Source organism: Anabrus simplex, chromosome 1 (assembly GCF_040414725.1).
Source record: "Anabrus simplex isolate iqAnaSimp1 chromosome 1, ASM4041472v1, whole genome shotgun sequence".
Lineage (NCBI taxonomy): Eukaryota > Metazoa > Arthropoda > Insecta > Orthoptera > Tettigoniidae > Anabrus > Anabrus simplex.
The window spans coordinates 1,047,238,647-1,047,255,817 of NC_090265.1; the positions used below are offsets into that span (position 1 = coordinate 1,047,238,647).

Genomic DNA, 17,171 nt, shown 5'->3' on the forward strand with positions numbered 1-17,171 from the left:
TCACAAAGAAGTGGATATAATGTTTGTGCTGCGGGTCAGTATATTTCCAAAAATATTATCACATAGGAAGTTTTGTCCCGGCATCGACGAAATGCTACTACTTGTGTATTTAATAAAGTTATTGTTTGTACGTCCCATTAACTACTTTTGATGCTTTTCAGGGATGCTGAGGTGCCAGAATTTTGTCCTGCAGGAGTTTTTATATGCCAGTAAGTCTACCGAAATAAGGCTGACATATTTCAGCCCCTTGTGATACCACCGGACTGAGCCAGTATTGAACCTGCCAAGTTGGGCTCAGGAGACCAACACCTCAACCATCTGAGCAACTCAGACCGACAATTGAGTGTTTATTTACCACCCTGCATTCAGATTACAATATTTGAAATGTTAGAGACTTCACAGGAGAAAACCACAGAAAGACTCTCCTGATCCTAAGACATTTTAAAATACTAACAAAGCCAAAACTACTTACATATGCTTTACAAGCACTACATTACATAACAAGCGAATATGTGATATTTTCTGCTTTAGTACTGTAGTTACCTTACAAAAAGGAAGAACAGGAAATATTTATGTCAAAGGGTAAAGCTGCATGAATAAGATTTAAACTGCTTAAGTAGGTTAACATTTCGTACCTATCCTTTTGAGATCTTTGTAGTCAGGTTCTGGCTCCATGTAAGGCTTCAGTTCGTCTTCTTCATATCCCATGTTCATCCATTTGTCTTTCATTATATTCTACAACAAAAATAAAATAATCTGTTCCCATGTTTCAGAGAAAGTTCACTTTTAATAGCAATTTTTACAATACATTCTACTTACTTCTAACGATGCTCTCTTGGCAGGATTTAATACCAAAAACTTTTTGAGAAGGTTCTCACAGTCCGTTGACATGTAGAATGGTATCCGATATTTTCCCCGAAGTACTCGTTCTCGGAGTTCCCTGAGAGTGGAGCCATCAAATGGCAACGATCCACTGACCAAAGTATACAAGATAACACCTAGAGACCATACATCGACTTCTGGTCCATCATACTTTTTGCCTGGAAATCAAATTCATACATACAGTGCCATGCCCAAGTGAAACTACACTTTTTATAATATACAGAATATCAATGAATATTTCATTTTCACAACCATACTGTACTGAACACAACCAAATACAATGGAAGTTATACAGTATCAACTTACCTTGGAACAATTCTGGTGCAGCATATGGTGGACTACCGCAGAAGGTATCCAATTTATTGCCGGGGGTAAATTCGTTACTAAAACCAAAGTCTGCTATTTTAATATTCATTTCACTATCCAGCAGCAAATTTTCAGCCTACAATTTAAAAAGGAAAACATGCTCTGAGTAATCAACATTTCCTCGTATCCCAGGAATTAAACAAATCATCTCTCATTTTATCTTTGTGTTATAAAGATTAAAAATTTATTAATGAAAAAATCACTACCTTCAAGTCTCTGTGAATGATCTTTTTCTGATGACAATACTGCACTGCAGAAACAATCTGTGAAATACATAAGAGAGACAAAAATTAGGGTACGAGTACTGAAAGAGAGAAAAGTTAGTAAATAACAGGCATGTAAAATTTAAATTCTACGAATTACCCTCCAAAAAACATGCAAGAACCATGTAATGATGATAACACCAGAATTGTGCCATATCCTAATCACTTCCGTCTTTATCTGGTTTGGTTTATGGCCGAACTATTTGTGAACTCATTGATTTCGGTATCATGGCCAACTCTTTGAAATTTATTGTACACCTAAACTTAATCCAAGGAGATCACAAATGTCGCCCTTGTCATCCTGTGACTTTACAAGGTTTGTTCCTGATCTTATCTATCTAGATTTTTCCATGACTCATCTTCAAAAGTCTTCATTCTTGGTGAAGGGTTATGATGGGTGACACGATGTTCATAAATGCTTGTTTTTACAAGCGTTATTTTAAACTCTTTAAGAATTTGCGCTCTGTCTCAGAGGTTTCCAACGTGCCTTCGCACATATATGTATGGCCTGATTCAGATAATGTAACTACCTTTTAATTTTATTTTTCAACCTGTATTTATTTTTTAAAAAATTTTAACTTTTTTTTGTTAGCCGTGTAGATTATGTCAATTTATATCGCCTCTGTGGGAATTTTATTTTATTTGGTGGCCCATTTTGCTCTTTCTGTTGTTGCCCATATAACATTCATATCAGCCATGTTTTCCCTTGTGTCACAATTTGGTTCATTGATTTGTATCTGTATTGCGTAAATTAGCTCTGTTGTATCTTTGATATGTTTTACGTTGATTTTATTCTACGATTCATGTGTGGAAGTCTCAGTACTATTATTATTCATGTACCAAATTGCTCTCTGATGTCCTCAATATGTTGTGAATTGGAACGTTCTGTACATGGATGATTTGTGCTGTTTTGGCATTTGAATTGTATATGAGAGACGTAATGATGATGTGATTTGGGCCTCCGATCTTGTGTGCGTTTGGCCTTGAATATCTGCACGAAACGTTATTTGGGAACCCTACTTCTACATTTGGGTCCTTTAAACCATGCGTTCCCTGTTTCTTGGACCCCTTTAACCTATTGTGCGAGTGTTAGAATGTGAGGTATGCAGGACCACATCATATTGCCTACTTGTGTCGTTTATTCCTATTTTTGCTTTTGGGACCCTGGCAATTATTTTTTGGTATGTGTGTATATATTCCCTTAGTTACGCTTTGTTTGTCTCTGATCCCAAGAGTCATGCCTGCGCGCACCTTCTCTTCCCTTCATCTTTGGTTTGGCCATATTTGATCTTTCTTCTTTTTGTGTTCGTTGGAAACCACTGTTGAGCGACATCCCACTGAATGGCAGCATATCGCGACCGTTAGAGACTCGTCATGATGATGTGGAGATAAGTAATTTATTACTTTGGGCTGAGCTACACATCATACAGTACATTCACTGTATTTTGTACCCAGGTAACAATTTCTTTTATTATTTCCTATTTAATTGTATTCTATGTGTGATTAAATCTGTCAGCTGATTCAGGTTATGAGGAGGCACGATGCTATGAGGATAGTGAATTGTGTATTGAGGTCATGTATTGTTTCCATCTGGACCTGTTTCCCATTTTTTAATAATCTCTTTCTGATTTTTTGTGTGGCCATTTATTATTCTAATTTACTTATTGTTTCATAAACCGTACTGATTTTTTAAATTGACATTATTATTGTGGGAATAGGAGGGGTAGCACTTCAAACTTTACCCTTTTAATTTAATAAGCTCGAGTTCAATTCATGACTTTGTCTCTAGTCATTTTCAACCTGGTTCGCGTTAACATCATAAGTAAATATGTATGTAATGCCGCATTACCACGGGTCTATTTGAGCTTCTACTGATTTTTTTATTTTTTAAATTCATTTTTGGTTATCTTTCTGCCTGTGTATGTATTGTGTTTTTCCGGCTATTTATTCCTCGATGCTCATCGTACCCAGATTTGCCGTGGGCATGCGAGAAGAATATCATGGGGTTGGTCTAACACAGTAACATATAGTATTCATGGAAGGAAACTACAGGTTCGCATACTGTAGGGGTGCAGAATGGAACTGGAGTCTATAGTGTCACAAGTGAACTATGTAGTGCAAGTGGAAAGTAGTGTTTTTTTTTTGTTTTTTTTTTGTTTTTTTTTAGACTATTTGTGAAGTACAATATGATGTTTCACTTATTATGACCTAACCTGTACTGTTATTTGTAAAGCATGATATAACGTAATGACCTAACCTGTACTGTGTAAGATTGGTGACATGTGCATTTGTAAATAGTAGAATTCTGTTCTATATTTCCTGGAAGGATCCAGAAAGTTACATGAATTATGGAACAGGGTGTGTTGTTTTGTGGGTAATGTATTCTAGAAAATATTTCTGACTGTTCTGGAAATACAACATTCGCGATCAGGCGTATTCTAGAATGTTAGTCAAAGTTTGCAACCGAAAGTAAGGTTGTGATTGGTGAGTCTAGGTAGCGATAGGGAACTCTTGTACGCTGATTGGCGGCTCCAAGGCCAGAATTTCCTATATATAGAGAGCGAGGCAGTGTTAGAATTAATTCGGATTCTGAATTCTGTCGGTCTTGGTCTATCTGTCTGTCTGTCTGTGAGCAGCCTCTCTGTTTGACGTCGCCCGGTTTCTGGGATGGCACTCTCCTCGGGTAAGCACTCTTGAATTCCGTTCCTGCTAAAATTTCCGTAATGTTCCAATTTGCTTTTCATACAGGAGTTTGCCCTAACCTCTCCTAGATTCGCCAAATTAGTTACTTATGACGCCTTAGTTTTTCAGCTGGGCTTATCTGTTCGTTTCCAAGGCATTCCCATTTCTTGTTTCACTAAGATATGTAGGTTGTAGTTTAATATTATTTCCCTTGGGGTTTGCCTCTGGTAGTTCTGTATCACTTGAGGTACGCTAGATTTTGGAGAACCTGTTTCACTTCTCTGTAAATTGCATTGTACAACTGCATTGGTAACTAGATGTATAGTTGATTTGAAATTTGAATTTACACTGCTACAAAAGTATTATCAAAGAACCTCTAAGCTATGTATATCACTGAACTTATAGCTCGTAACTTGGAATTGTATTGGGAATGTATTTGTAAAATTATTTTGTAAATAATATTTTTCAAATCCAAGGATCACGGCGATTCATTTCGGAATCTGCAATCTAAGCCATGTCAATGCCTTTGGTAGGTTCCCAGCCTTTTTCATCTTCCCGGTTTGTTGTCCACTAGTTGGCCCTACTGATATTTAGATACATGTTTTGTTGGAAATCCGCGTAATGCCAGCTACTGTTTATCCGAGTGTGTAGTGATTTCTGATATTGTGTAGTTTGCTCTTACCTTCCCCTCTTAACTGTGTTTGTGCCTTGTTTTGTGTTACCACTGTAGTAGAGGTAACATATAGAAGAGAAGATATCTTCGAGACTAATATGGTATGGATATGTAAAGTGAATGCCTGGCACAAGAACACCACATGTATGCCTAGAAAGAAGGCCAGTGAGATCTAGGAAGACATGGCTATACGAGCTGAAAGAGGATTTGAAGAGAACTGAGAGTCAGAAGTGAGAGAGAAGTTATTTCTGGACAGACGATGGCGAAGACTCATCAACACTACCCTACCCGGCATCCTGGAGGGGCTATGATGATGATGATGATGATGATGATGATGATTAGAAGCAATAGATAAAATCAACTCTTTCAAGTCATCCATCACTCAAGCAAAAATAATTTCTTTGCAACATTTTGTTGTTGTTGCTATTTGTTTTACGTCGCACTGACACAGATAGGTCTTATTGTGATGATGGGATAGGAAGGGCCTAGGAATGGGAAGGAAGCAGCTGTGGCCTTAATTATAATACAGCCCCAACATTAGCCTGGTGTGAAAATGGGAAACCACGGAAAACCATCTTCAGGGCTGCCGACAGTGGGGATTGAACCCACTATCTCCCGGATACAAACTCACAGCTGTGCATCTCTAACTGCACAACCAACTCGCCCGGTATCTTTATAACAACGTGATATTTTAGATGTGATCTATATGCATAACAACATGCTATAAGGAAATTAATCACAAAAGTAATGCAATATTTGCCATGTGTGTGCACCCTAGCAAATTAAAATATTGAACTACAGGAATTTCATGTTTAATGTATGAAAATACATTTTGGTGTATTTAAGACATTTGGTTTAATATTTGAAAATGCAACAAGGGAAATTTGAAGTACATACACTGAAAATATTGTACGATCACCCGGTAGAACAGTACTGCTTACCATGTTATCCAAATTAGGTTAAATTTATGGATCACGGGCAATCCAATTGTCAATACGAGTAAAACTAGAGGACAAGGAAACTCACATGTACAGAACTCACAATGCAAAAGCATCACATTTCAATGGAAACTGCCTTGAAGCACAGTACCTGTTCATCTTTTTACGAAGTTAAGTGTGTGATTTTATGTGAATTAGTACAGAACTGGTATGATTCTGGTCTGAGTTTTCTTTGGTCTTTCTTTTAGACATCTTCCAGAAAGCAAAGAAATGTTTTCATGCAAGATGCTAAAATTGGGCAGTATCTCTTTACAGTTTCAAATGGCAATGAAGATGACTTGCTCCTTGGTGCAGATCACTTGAGATTCCTGGAGGAGGACGCGGGCGCTGCTAGAGTAGAAGTAGAAATGAAACCTACGAGTCGAAACATTGATGCACGGGCCACATCAGGGTAGGTCACAGATTCAGTACAACCCAATGACAAACAGAAGAATGACGATGGTCAGTTCTTTTGAAGAAAAAAGGATGCACAGTAGACACTGTCTTACAATGTAATTACACATACAGGGTGGAACGTAAATGATGCACCAAAGTAATACAAGTAATAGACCTTTGGGAGAGTATTACAATGCCACAAGCTTCAGCTTGCACCATTTTCCAGGGAACAGTTATTTTGGGAATTACAAAAACTGCAATGTAGCAGCTGGTGGTAGCTAGTGATGAGCCTGCTAGGATACGTACACAAGTGTTTACAACAGCTGCAGCCTCTTGTTGCATCTATAGAATTGAGCATCTACTGTCAACGAGAACGATACCAACATGTATATCCTCCTTCCACAGGAACGACTAGCACTATTGCAGTGACAGAGTTTTGTTTGTGATATTGCAGGGAGCAACTTCACGTTTTGAACTTATACGCATTGAACATTTAACTTGTTCAACAATATGACATTAAGCGTAACTTGGCCTATTCTAATGATGATGATGATTCCTGCTCCTTATCTGTACTCTGAAGGAGAAAATGGGAACACTATCTTCAAGATGGCCAGCAGTGGAGTTCAAACCACTCCCCACCACCCAACTGCAACAAACTCACGGGAATAGCAGTAATAAAGGTAAATTTAAGAGGTCCACCTTTTCAATACCAAACACTTTTGTAGCTCTGCTTAAGTCACAACCTGTTTATTTTGGTACCGGTTTCAACACTAGGCGAGTGTCATCATCAGCCGATCGTATAAAGAACAAATTACACACGGAAACATGCACACATAGAATACAGGTCCTTAGCAAAATTACCCTTAAGAATAAGTGGTTCATAGATAAAATACAAAGGATGATAGAGCTTAAAAAAATGAATCTTCAGTTGCTGACAAGTTAAAACCTTGGGAGTCTTATGTAATCTAGAAATGAAAATGAGACCACATTTAATGTTATGCCTTAATCATGTAAGTCTTCTGCTACTAACAAGTTAACCTTGTGAGTTTTATTTAATATAAGATCACATTAGATGTTGATTCTTGAGTGTATAGTCTTCCTGAGAAAAAAATGAAGTTGATCTCATGCAAACTGTGCAGCTGTAAGTAATTGCGCTTTATCTGATTTTTCTAAGCTAGTGTTGTTCCATACTACGAAAGGTGGAGAACATTACAAGTGAAGGTCACTAGTTCTTTCTGTGACTGATATTTCTCAGTCCTATGCGGATCCTGAAGCATAGAGAAAGGAAATGGCTTAATTAGAAAAGCTAAAGACATATAGACTACTAAGGAGGGAAAGAAGGAAAACGGCATGTAATACGACACTCACCCTGAGTAGCCTGCTGCAGGGCGCCTGAAGCATGGATGCGAACTGAGAGCTGGGACGTGTGTGAGACAAGGGCAGAGCATAGGTAGGGCTAGGCGGAAGAAGGGAGATGGTTCTGAGGAAGGAGAGTGGGGGGCAGTTGTGTGAGGGGAATCCAAAGGACGGTATGGTAGGGGTACGTAACGTGATAAGGTATTACGTGTAAAATGAAAGATCAAACTTTTATTTGTAAATGTGGTATTTTTGAGAAGTGTAATGAGAAAGTCAAAAATAATTTTGGGTTTCTCAGAAATCATTCAACTTCATTATTGGTTCCATATTGAATTAAGATTACATATAAAATAAAATACAAAATTTATTCCACCTACTCAATACTATACAGTAATTGCAATGTTTATGAATACATTACAATATATTAACAGGGTACTAGTTTTGGCCCTATATTTCATCTATAACAGTTCATCAATCCACCATTTTTTATGTACATCAACGCATCACATACACAGTTCATTCTTTTAAATCTCATTTCCACAATGTAATTCTGTCTTAGGACTTGGCATATCCATAAGTATCTTAGTTAGACTGATGATGACCCATATAGGGTTGAAACTAGTACCTTGTTAATATATTGTAATGTATTTATTAACATTGCAATTACTGTATAGTACTGAGTAGGTGAAATAAATTTTGTATTTTATTTTATATGTTTTCTCAGAAATGTCATTCAAATTTAAATTAGAGTTGAAATATTGATTCAGATGAATATAACAGTTTTTGGTGGTGTAGAGCAAAGATGTATTTACTTAATGTCCCCAGAATTTAGATATCTTGATCTATACTAATCAAGCTTTTAAAGTCTTGAATATGCTGACCCACCGCAGAAAATCTATTATATTTTATTGCGTTGATGTGTTCTGCATACCTAATTTTGAAATTAGGTCCGATCTGCCCAATGTAAGAACAATTACAGTTATTGCAACTTAACCTATAGCCCATGATCTAAAAAAAAAGCATTAGTTTTATTTATTGAAGTGGAGTTGCAATAACTGTAATTGTTCTTACATTGGGCAGACCGGAGGCGATTTCAAAATTAGGTATGTGGAACACGTCAACGCAATAAAATATAGATTTTCTGCGGTGGGTCAGCATATTCAAGACTTAAAACATAGTTTCAATTAGTATAGATCAAGATATTGAAATTCTGGAGACACTAAGTAAAGGCCCTTTGCTCGGCGCCACCGAAAACTGTTATATTAATCTGGATCAATATTTCAACTCTAATTTAAATCTGAATGACATTTCTGAGAACCCCAAAATTCTTTTTGATTTTCTCATAACACTTCTCAAAAATACCACATTTACAAATCCAACTTTCATTTTACGCGTAACACCTTATCACGTTACAAGCCGCTACCACACCACCCTCTGGATTCCCCTCATACAACTGCCCTTCACTCCCCTTCCTCACAACCATCTCCCTTCTCCTGCCTAGCCCCTACCCCTGCTCTGCCCTTGACTCTCACACGTACCAGCTCTATGTTCCCATCCATGCTTCAGGCGCCCTGCAGCAGGCTACACAGGGTGAGTGTCATATCACATGTCGTTTTTCTTCTTTCCCTCCTTAGTAGTCTATATGTCGTTAGCTTTTATAATTAGGCCATTTCCTTTCTCCATGCCTCAGGATCCGCATCGGACTGAGAAACATCGGTCACAGAAACAACTAGTGACCTCCACTTGTAATGTTCTCCACCTTTCGTAGTATGAAACAACACTAGCTTAGAAAAATCAGACAAAGCGCAATTACTTACAGCTGCACAGTTTGCATGAGAACAACTTCATTTTTTCACAGGAAGACTATTTGCCAAGTTCTTAGTGTTCACTCAAGTTTTAAACAAAAATAACATATACAATCACGACTCAACACCTAATGTGATCTTATCGTCATAAATAAAACTCACAAGGTTAACTTGTTAGTAGCAGAAACTTATATGATTAAGACTTAACATTAAATGTGGTCTCATCTTCATTTCTAGATTACATAAGGCTCAAGGTTTTAACTTGTCAGCAACTGATTCATTTTTAAGCTCTATCATCCTTTGTATTTTATCTATGAACCACTTATTCTCAAGGGTAGTTTTGCCGAGGACCTGTATTCTATGTGTGCATATTTTCTTCTATAATTTGTTCTCTGATCGTCTTTATAAGATCGGCTGATGATGACAGTCGCCCAGTGTTGAAAACGGTACCAAAATAAACATGTTGTGGCTTAAGCAGAGCAACAAAATTGTTTTGTATTGAATAGGTGAACCTCTTAAATTTACCTTTATTATTGTTATGCTCAGTTCAATACGGACCCATTATGAAGTTTTTAACTTTAAATCATGGGAATAGCTTGCCGCAGACAACTATGCATGCTGGTCAGATTGGCCAGGCCATTAACAAACAATACCATAACGTGAACAACTGTTCCGTTGCATAGCTGATGGCTATTGTGGCCCTACAGTTCTGCATTCCGAAGAAAGCTGGTCCCTTGTCCGGGTAAGGATAACTTTTACCTACCCGTACCTCAAACCAGACATGTTTAATGCGGAATCACACAGTTGTTTTGGTTAAGAGTGGGAATGTAAAGTGACATCTTAACAGTAAACATTCCAGTTACGACCAACAATTTTCACTTGACAGTGATGCAAGAAACTGGAAGATTAATAAACAGTTGAAGGTTCCATTAGGGGCCAGCCAACAAGGCACGAGAAGAATTACCACTGAAGAAGAGAAGGCTTCTTTAAGAGTATACTGAAAAAGAAAGAATAATTTGTCATCTCTGAAAACGTGAAGGAGTGCCTAGTCAACAAGTAATTTTTGCTAGTTGCTTTACGTCGCACCGAGACAGATAGGTCTTATGGCGACGATGGGATAGGAAAGGCATAGGAATTGGAATGAAGCAGCCGTGGCCTTAATTAAGGTACAGTCCCAGCATTCGCCTGGTGTGAAAATGGGAAACCACGGAAAACCATTTTCAGTGCTGCCGACCTACTCTCGAACCTACTCTCTCCCGAATACGGGATACTTGCCACACTTAAGCGAATGCAGCTATCGAGGATGATAGGAAAAACTTAAAACGGTCCACCTTTTCAATACAAAAATGTGAAAAGGTGGACCGTTTTAAGTTTTTCCTATCATCCTTTCTCAGTTAAATACGGACAAAAATGAAATTCCTAGGTTTAAATGCAGCTATCGAGCTCGGTAACTAAGTAATTTTCAAGTGATGCAAAAGAGATTACAGCCATGAAAAGTATACCACTGTCTGCTACTACAAATGTGCGCAAGATAGAATTGTTATCAATGCATGTTCGTACTTAATTCAAGTAGGAAATAAATTATGTTTCTGTATACTCTCTGGCTCTGGACGAATCTTCAGAAACAACTAACTATGCTCGATTGTGTGTATATATTTGAATTTTTAATGGTGTTCGATATAAGGAAGAATTATTTGGCATCAACACTACTGAACGCAATTGTTCAGAAGAGAGACATAGGGCATTATGTACCATTTTGTTAAGAGTATGATATGAAATGGGAAAACCAACAATCCGATTATTTCGTCTTTTCTATTAACGTGTAACCATCATGGTATCTCAAAATACACATTCAATCACTTGTTGATGAATAAGTAGAACATTTTCTGATAAATAGTGATCCCGAAGTAGAAATTTTGGAAGATGGAGAATATATGGAGGACGATACTGAAAAAAAAAAAAAAAATTGGACAAAATGGTAGTGATGAATCTGATAAGGAACTGTCAACATCCGCTGACAGGAGGACAAAGGAATCGCACATTATAATTATTTCTGGTAGCGACATCAGTGTCTAGTGAACTTCTGCGTTGGCGACAACTTCAGCGCTACTAGTGTCCTAGTATAATAAGAACCTAAGATGAACAATGAAGAATCAATATAAATTCTGTCTTAAGAATATTTTGAATTGAGATATGACAGATTAAAACATATTTTAAACCAGTTTTTCTGTCTCATGACTTTTTTAAAATAATCTAGAAATTTGTTTACACTAAGCCTGTTTCTAGGCTAGTTCTTCATCTTCAGCCACATTTATAGCTTCCTTATTTAAGTGTTTATATAAACACACAAGCTTGGTCGCTTTCTCCACACCAAGCCTGTTCCATAACTTTGAATGAACAACACCAAACATTGAAAATACACGTTCTACACCAGTGGATGATGTTCTAGGTATTAAGAGTTGCATAACTTCATCTATTACCAACTTGCCACTGACATTTTCTTGCGATTTCCACCACTGCAAAGCACACACACTTTGCACCACTTCATTGGTGAACATCGTTGGAATGAAGGGTTGAGATTTTGCTTGGTTTTTCACAAATACTGACAGAAATGATGTACCTGCATATTTTTCCTGAGAAAATTGAAACGCACATTCATGCCTGGATGGATATTTTTAAACATAATCTGAGTTGTTTAATTAGGGGTAAACAACGAAAGCCAGAAAATGTGGTGCAGCCAATGCTTGATTGTAACGTTCTTCAAATATTATTGTTTTTAGTATCATTTGTTGCAGATTTCCGTAACACTTGTAATTCCTCCATATTATACTGTAGTTTTTTCCACACTAACTGCTTGTCCAATGGTACAGTCGAAATATTAAGAGTCAGTGCTCTTAGTTGTAATTCATTTAAAACGTCTTCAGAATTATGTTTCATTTGAAACTCACTAACAGTTCTCTTAATGGAATCTTGAATCTTATCTATTTTCTCCACAAATCTACACAAGTAGTTGCCAGTTTTTAATGCAAGACTGAAGGCAGTCAGACAACATATTCCATCAAACTTCTTAAGGCAAGATTCCTCCCTTCATTCCTAAATTTGCACTGGCAAAATGATTATTCCAAAAGTATTTCACAATTTCTACTCCATGTTTCTTTACATCTGAGGTGTCACTGGTAAGATTCTGGGAGAGAAGACTGTCTGTAACAAAGCTTTTCACACCACCCTTTAATTCGCTCCCACAAATTTTTACTGAATTTTTCGAAGTTCACTTAAGTAGTCTTGTGTCTGGGAATGCCCACGTGTATCAACTGTCTTGAATAGATATATTTTCACTGGTCACTGTAGCACATACAATGCACTCATTATGCACATTTGACCATCCATCTAAGCTCATACATAGTGCAACACCAAAAACGCCTTGAAACACTGATCCCTCTCCTTGATAAATTTCTTCAAGAAGTGGTCCAGCTACTGCAGAAGATGATGGAGGACTATATCCAGGTCACAACATACTTCAGAGTCTTCTGAATTTTGAATTATTAATAGAGGGGAAGGAACTGTTTGCAGCATACCAGAATTTTGTTTTTCACTAGTTTGGACAAGGTGACTAATCTGACACTGCTTAATTTTTAGAGACGGTACTCTAAGTGGATAGCTGATATGTAACTAATAATATTTTTTGTTTTGATGCTGAAGGTCAAAATTTTGGATCTGTCTCTGAATTTTGATCTTTATTGCCATATGCTGCAGTATCAACAATTTTTTCTTCATTATCTTTGGTGCTGTTGTATTTCTGAACATATAACTTCATTCTAGCAACTAATCCTTGGATTTCTAAAGCACATGACTTCCATTGAGCTACATGAAGTGAGAATTTATCTTTAAAATCTCCCCAAAACTCTTATGAAGTTTTCGGCTTTTACAACTCATTTGAAAAATGGATAACTGGTAATAAGATGAGAATAAGTAAGCCAACTGACTTTAACCATATTTCTTATGAAATCAGATTATTTAACTCTTCAAGAACTTCCTCCGTACTACATTTACGTATTTGATCTATGACTTCTTCAATATTTTCAGAACTATCGACACACAGTGCCTCATGAACTGCTCGATTCTAAACTTCTTCATAATACTGAAATAAACCGCATCTGACAGAATTATTTAATCTTATATTTAATCTTATCTTCAATCTTATATTTAATCTTCATACTTATTTGTGATTAGCTGAAATTTCAACACACAGTGCTCCCTAAGTGTTTTAGTGCTTCACAACCAGCAACCGACAGAATTATTTAAACTTCACATTTTATTTACCTGCGCATTGTCTTTTATACTTATTCGTGATCGGCTGATGATGACCAAGAATACTGGTCGAAACCGGTCCCAATTATAATTAAGTAGGAGTGTAAAACTTACATTTCTTATTTTAACAGTATTGAAAGGTTAACTTCAACTTAATAGTGAACTAGGGTAGACTGCATAGTTTTCAAACAAGTACAAAAGAACTACTTGAAAGAAGACATTCTTGTTGAGGAGTACGAAGACATCACCGATGAAGATGATATTGAATGTGATTTTAGGGATGATCCAGCGATACACCTAGAAAATGAAACAATTTCACAAAGCAGCCCAGCATTGGCAGTGACAAGAGAACAGCGGTTTCTCGTATTGTCCACCACCACCAACAAAGGCGAATAAAACAAAATTTCCTGTAGGTTACTTGGCTGACGCTTACACAATCTGGATGAAGCAGCCTAGAGGAAATGGGAAATGATCCTCTACAATGGCGTCGCCCTGGAGTAGCCCGAGAGATGTTCAGTAAGAGTTAAATTCGCTACTGTAAACAAACACACACACACTCTCTCTCTCTCTCTCTCTCTCTCTCTCTCTCTCTCTCTCTCTCTCTCTCTCTCTCATACTTCAAAAAGTCACTGAAATGACACGGCAGAAAAAGGAAGGTGCCTCAAGAAAGAATAAGTAGCAAGGTACGTGATCAGTTCATTGCCATGTGAAAACAACACTGAATTATACAAGGACTGAATGCTACGAATCTGGGCGATGTCTTTGAAAGCATAAAGTAATCCAAACACCATCTTGACATTCAAAGCTTCCAAATCGTGACGAAAACGGTTTAAAAGAAAAAAATTATTTGTTCCTCGCAATGAAATGAAAATCCACAGCCTGTTTCCAGTCATTCAACTGGGTCAGGAATGGAACGAATTAAGGCCCCTTCTAGCGGCAAGGATGGGAATTGTGCCGGCTGCCGAGGCCTGTCGCATTCCTCTGGGGCAATGATTAATGAAATGAAATGATACTGGAGAGTGTTGCTGGAATTAAATGTTTCTCGCACTATCACGCATAAACTTGGCAGAAGATTTGTTGGTGATGCCGCTGATATAGAAGAGAAAGCTGACGAGTTTGTTATGGAAGTACGGTGTTTCATTGAAGAGTATTATTTTACACCAAAGCATATTATTAATTTAGATCAGTCAAGAGTTTTGTAAAGAGATATGTTCTGGGAGAACTCTTGCCGTTAAGGGAGCAAAGATGACTTATGGTGCTGTGGGTTCGGTTGCAGCAACCACCCATTCATACATGATAATGATTGTTATTGTAATGGATGGCACCCTTCCTTCACACACGTGTATTCTTGTCTCTGAACCCAGTGTTTTATTTCTGGTATTTAAACGTAACTAAATGCATCGCTCGTCCGTTTACAATATTCAGCAGTGTCTGGATTAATCAGCACAAGGAATTCTCGTCTTTACGTGTACTTATTGTCTATATTTGAGGGGTTCGGGTGTAAAACATGGTAACTGACATTTTAGTGCTTTAGTGCTTTGGAGTTACCGGGAAGGCAAACATTTACAAAAATTAATACTTGTCTTACTGTTTAATTGAACTTTGCATATCATACACGAAGTATTTTTTTACTCTTTGAAAAACACTAATATCAACCAGTACAAAACACTGAAAATGGTAGATACCATGTTTTACATGCTTGTGGTATACACATATCAGAACTACTATTTGCTTGCATCTATGAGATAGGGTCTCTTGAATAGAACTGGAAGAGTACATCTGAAAATCATAATTTCCCATATGCAAAAAGTTCTGAAAAATGTCCCTGCTAGCGTCTTCACTGAGTATCTGAAGGCATGCTTTCTTGTAGTTACAGCCGGGAGGACCTGGGTGACAACTTTTTGTCTTTTGCTTCTTTACTAGTTTCTGCAGATAAGGTGGACCTATATTGCGATCTTCTAAACTTTTTGTTGCTGATTCAAAGCAGTTTCTTTTTTCTCCCACATCTTTCTCCGTTACCGTCCATGTCATCAGTGACAGGATCAACACAGAAAAATAAATTAAACATGTATACACAACAAATTTATAATTAAAATAGGTGTTTTTGCAATAAAAACCTTAATTTCAAACTTGCAATAATTTTATGCAATCTATCCGCCTTTTTCAAAATGTAATATGGTCACACTGTGCAAGAATAACATGCTATATACAGTAGATACCCCAATGCACGTACAACATGGTAACTGCAGTAGATACCGACATACTTGCAAGCGGGAGAAGTGAGGTTATAAAATCATATTACCTCTTTTTGGATATTAACAGTGTAGTGTTCAATTCTATTTTCCTCTGTTTGATAGGCTGGTACTTATAAGAAACATCACAGTCTTAATCACTCACTAGAAGCTATTGCAGCATTGCACACTTCCTTTTCCCTATCAAACACCAACTTCCTTCTAGCAGCCATTTTGTCTCACATACCATGTCTTACAAGTACTGGTTTGGAGTTAGCAGGAAAAATAAGTCTGTATACTGCTACCATCTATTGAGATACCAAAAAACTAACCGCTCCTTTCAAACCAGGTCAGGCACCATGTTTTACATTCAATAACTCAATATTGCCAAAATTGTCACTTACCATGTTTCACACCTGAACCCCTCATTTGGCAGCTCGTAACTCCTATGTTTCTTGCCCATAGCAGTTGTAATTTGCATGGTATGCGTATTTCGATATTGTCTATTCAACACACTATACAGATTCAAAATATGCACAAAAGCAGTTGGCACCCTTCCTTGTCAGTAAATACTGTATACTCAACCAAGCCCACATTTAAGAGACCTAAAAGGCAAAAAAGGCAAGCTGGTTTACAACAAGGACAACAGCCACCACCTAGCTAAGTACTTCATGAACCAGCTCAGTTATGATCCACCCTATGGAAACTTACTGCAGAAAAAATGACACCATATCCAGACACTACCTCCATCAGTGGAAGAAGTCAGTCAAATCACCAGCTGCTCACGAACAGGGCAACTGCAGAGGTCACCAGTTTGGCCAAACTCTAGAAGTGTGCCGCTAGCAAGACAGTGAACATGCTCATGGAGATCATTAAAAACATCTCAGAAACAGAGGGGCTGCCATCTGACAGAACCTCAGATTTGATCTTTCCCCTTCACATGAAAGGAGAACTTAAAGATGTGAACAACTACAGAGGGATCCCTCACCATCCCGTCACATACAAGGTACCATCTAAAGCCTTACTAACAAGGTCAGGGAAACTGGGGGACTACCAGTGAGGATTCAGGAAGAGTTGATCCTGTGCCGAGCAATTCTTTGACCCAAAAACAGTACTAGCATACTCCAAAATCAGAAACCTCAAGGTGGTAGTTACCATTGTTGATTTCAGGAATTAAGACTTCACCAAAAGGCCCTTAGTAAAATTTTTGATAGGACTTGAAAAAAAAAAAA

At 37.5% G+C, this 17,171-nt stretch overlaps 1 protein-coding gene across 11 annotated transcripts in view; it reads right to left on the reverse strand.

Annotated features, from left to right (window-relative positions):
- The window catches only part of LOC136857939 (serine/threonine-protein kinase MARK2), a 677,731-nt gene that overhangs the window by 425,508 nt on the left and 235,052 nt on the right, over positions 1-17,171 (reverse strand). For all 11 annotated transcript variants that reach the window (XM_068225359.1, XM_068225361.1, XM_068225358.1 and 8 more), the window contains 4 exons: positions 1,455-1,511; positions 1,189-1,324; positions 820-1,040; positions 636-735 (listed from right to left, as the gene is read on the reverse strand). In XM_068225359.1, the coding sequence (XP_068081460.1) occupies positions 636-735; positions 820-1,040; positions 1,189-1,324; positions 1,455-1,511 (514 nt within the window). The remainder of the gene's footprint in view (positions 1-635; positions 736-819; positions 1,041-1,188; positions 1,325-1,454; positions 1,512-17,171) is intronic.